Here is a 2,057-nt window from a genome sequence, read left to right on the forward strand (position 1 = left end):
CCAAACCCCCCCCCAGCGTTACCTCCGGATGCTCTCCGGCAGAGAGTAGTGATCGACAGCAAGCGCAGGCAGGATCCGCAGGTGGCACTGGGGAGGGGTCAATGGGACGGACCCAGGGCTGTACCTGATCACAACGTCGTACGTGTTGATGGTCTCCCCCATGGAGCTGTTGCGGAGCCGGTGGCCGTTGCCCACCACCGCGCACCTCCGGCACTTCAGGCTGCGAGAGAAAAGCCCTGTCTCAGCCAGACCTGCTCAAACCAAGGCGGTTTTAACCCCCAAGAGGGGGTTTAACCCCGCGTTGTCCACTCTACAAAGCTTCCCATGCTCCGTCCACCATCCCTGGGTTGCAGAGGTTCATTTTGGCAAATCTCGGGCCCACAACGTGCAAATCTTCCCCCTTCCCAAGAGAGCAACGATGAAGAGAAAGACAGAAAAGCCCCAAAACCCACCCCAGCGTTACCTCCGGATGCTCTCCGGCAGAGAGTAGTGGGTGATCGACAGCAAGCGCAGGAGGACGTCTTCTGCAAAGCAAGGGCGAGGAGAAGTTGAGCAAGGCAGCTCCTGCCTGCTACAACGCCCTGGGTGTTGCCCCATCCCTGCCAGATCTCCTCCTGCCGTTAATCCCAGCTCCCCCCGGATCTGGGCAGATAATCCTTGGCTGGGGCTTAGCAAAGCCTGGCCCACCCTAAACCCCTTTAAAAGGGACCACGTGCACCCAGGGCGAGTAGACACACGCCACAAAGTCTTAAAAAAAAGAAAATCAAGCAAACAACTTGCTAGGGAGAAGTCAAAAAGAAAATAGTCGTGTGTCCGTCCGTCCCGTGTCCCCCCCCCAAAAAAAAAAATCAACCTGCAGATGTTTTTAAGAAGGACAGACAGATGGACAGACAGAAACCCACAGCGAGCGCTGCCAAGGCTTACCGCTTCCTTTCGTGCCGTAGGGCAGCTCGTAGAGCGACGGCGTCTTCACCCAAAAATAGTCCTTCAGCTGCAAGAAGAGCGGGTTGTCCCTCGTGTAGCTGCCAAGGAGCAAAGGGCCGGTGAGACCGGGATGGGGGGACGGCACGGGGCGAGGGTGGTCCTGGCTCTGCGTCCCCCCCTCCTTGCTCCCAACCCCGATACTCACTTCCCGATGAGCTGCGCCGCTTTCTTTTCCACCTCCCCGAGGGGACACGTCGTCTTGTTTTCTTGCACGGGGAAATAAAAGCTGTAAGGGAAGAGGTTAAAAAAAAAAAGTGATGCCTGCTCCTCTGCATCCCCCTCCCGGCGAAGGGGGCTCTGGCACCGCCACGGTGGGATTCGAGCCGTGCCGGCAGCGCCGGGGATATCGCCGGCCAGATTTAAGGTCAGCTCTGCTTTGGGTATTCATTTGCTGGGCTTGCAGCCTTGCATCGGAAGAGGTCTCTCTTGCCCTGCTCGTAAGACCTCACGCTCTCTGCTTTCCCTGTCTCCATCAGCATCGCCGGGACTGGGAAGAGAGCGGGGTTTTCCCTTCCTCCCAGGCTCAGAAGAACACCGGCGTTTGCCGAAAACCCCGCAGAGCCCGACCGCCAACACACGCCGAGGGGGAACCTCCTATCCCGTCCCCCCTTCCTCCGGCAGCATCCTCGGCTGCTGCCACCTCCCCGGTCCCGCGGGATCCAGCGAGACGATGCTCCGGCATCTCTGCGTGGGACGGGCGGGAGGATGCCGCCTCCCGAGAGCGAAGGAAAGGGCAGGAGGTCCCTTAAACTTTAATAAAAGCCACTCACAGCTGTGTGTACCTGTCTTCCCGGTAGATCGAGTACCAAACCATCACCAGAAACAGCACCAGCACCCCGAGTATCTTCCCTCCTGCGTGCCCAGAGACGGGGTGGGGGAAGAGAAAAAACACCGTCAAGCCGGTACCCTGGGGTTTGGATGATCCGATGTTGGGGACCTGCAGCCCCCCGGGGATGTCCTGGTAGAGCCAGGATTGCGGAGCCGTTCCCGGCAAAGCCGCCTCCCCAGGGAGCAGCGTGGGCCCGGCTGGCACGGTCCGTCCCCCCCCCCCCCCCCCAGGCGCCCCCCCAGAG

The 2,057-nt window shown here is 60.0% G+C and overlaps 1 protein-coding gene across 1 annotated transcript in view; it reads right to left on the bottom strand.

Annotated features, from left to right (window-relative positions):
- The window catches only part of ST3GAL4 (ST3 beta-galactoside alpha-2,3-sialyltransferase 4), a 5,662-nt gene that overhangs the window by 3,154 nt on the left and 451 nt on the right, over window positions 1-2,057 (bottom strand). Inside the window, exons 2-6 of the mRNA XM_009273009.1 lie at window positions 1,767-1,836; window positions 1,130-1,210; window positions 925-1,022; window positions 464-524; window positions 125-220 (exon numbers count right to left, since the gene is read on the bottom strand). Of these exons, the coding sequence (XP_009271284.1) occupies window positions 125-220; window positions 464-524; window positions 925-1,022; window positions 1,130-1,210; window positions 1,767-1,836 (406 nt within the window). The remainder of the gene's footprint in view (window positions 1-124; window positions 221-463; window positions 525-924; window positions 1,023-1,129; window positions 1,211-1,766; window positions 1,837-2,057) is intronic.

Source organism: Aptenodytes forsteri, unplaced genomic scaffold (assembly GCF_000699145.1).
Source record: "Aptenodytes forsteri isolate BGI_AS27 unplaced genomic scaffold, ASM69914v1 Scaffold126, whole genome shotgun sequence".
In the NCBI taxonomy this organism is placed as follows: domain Eukaryota; kingdom Metazoa; phylum Chordata; class Aves; order Sphenisciformes; family Spheniscidae; genus Aptenodytes; species Aptenodytes forsteri.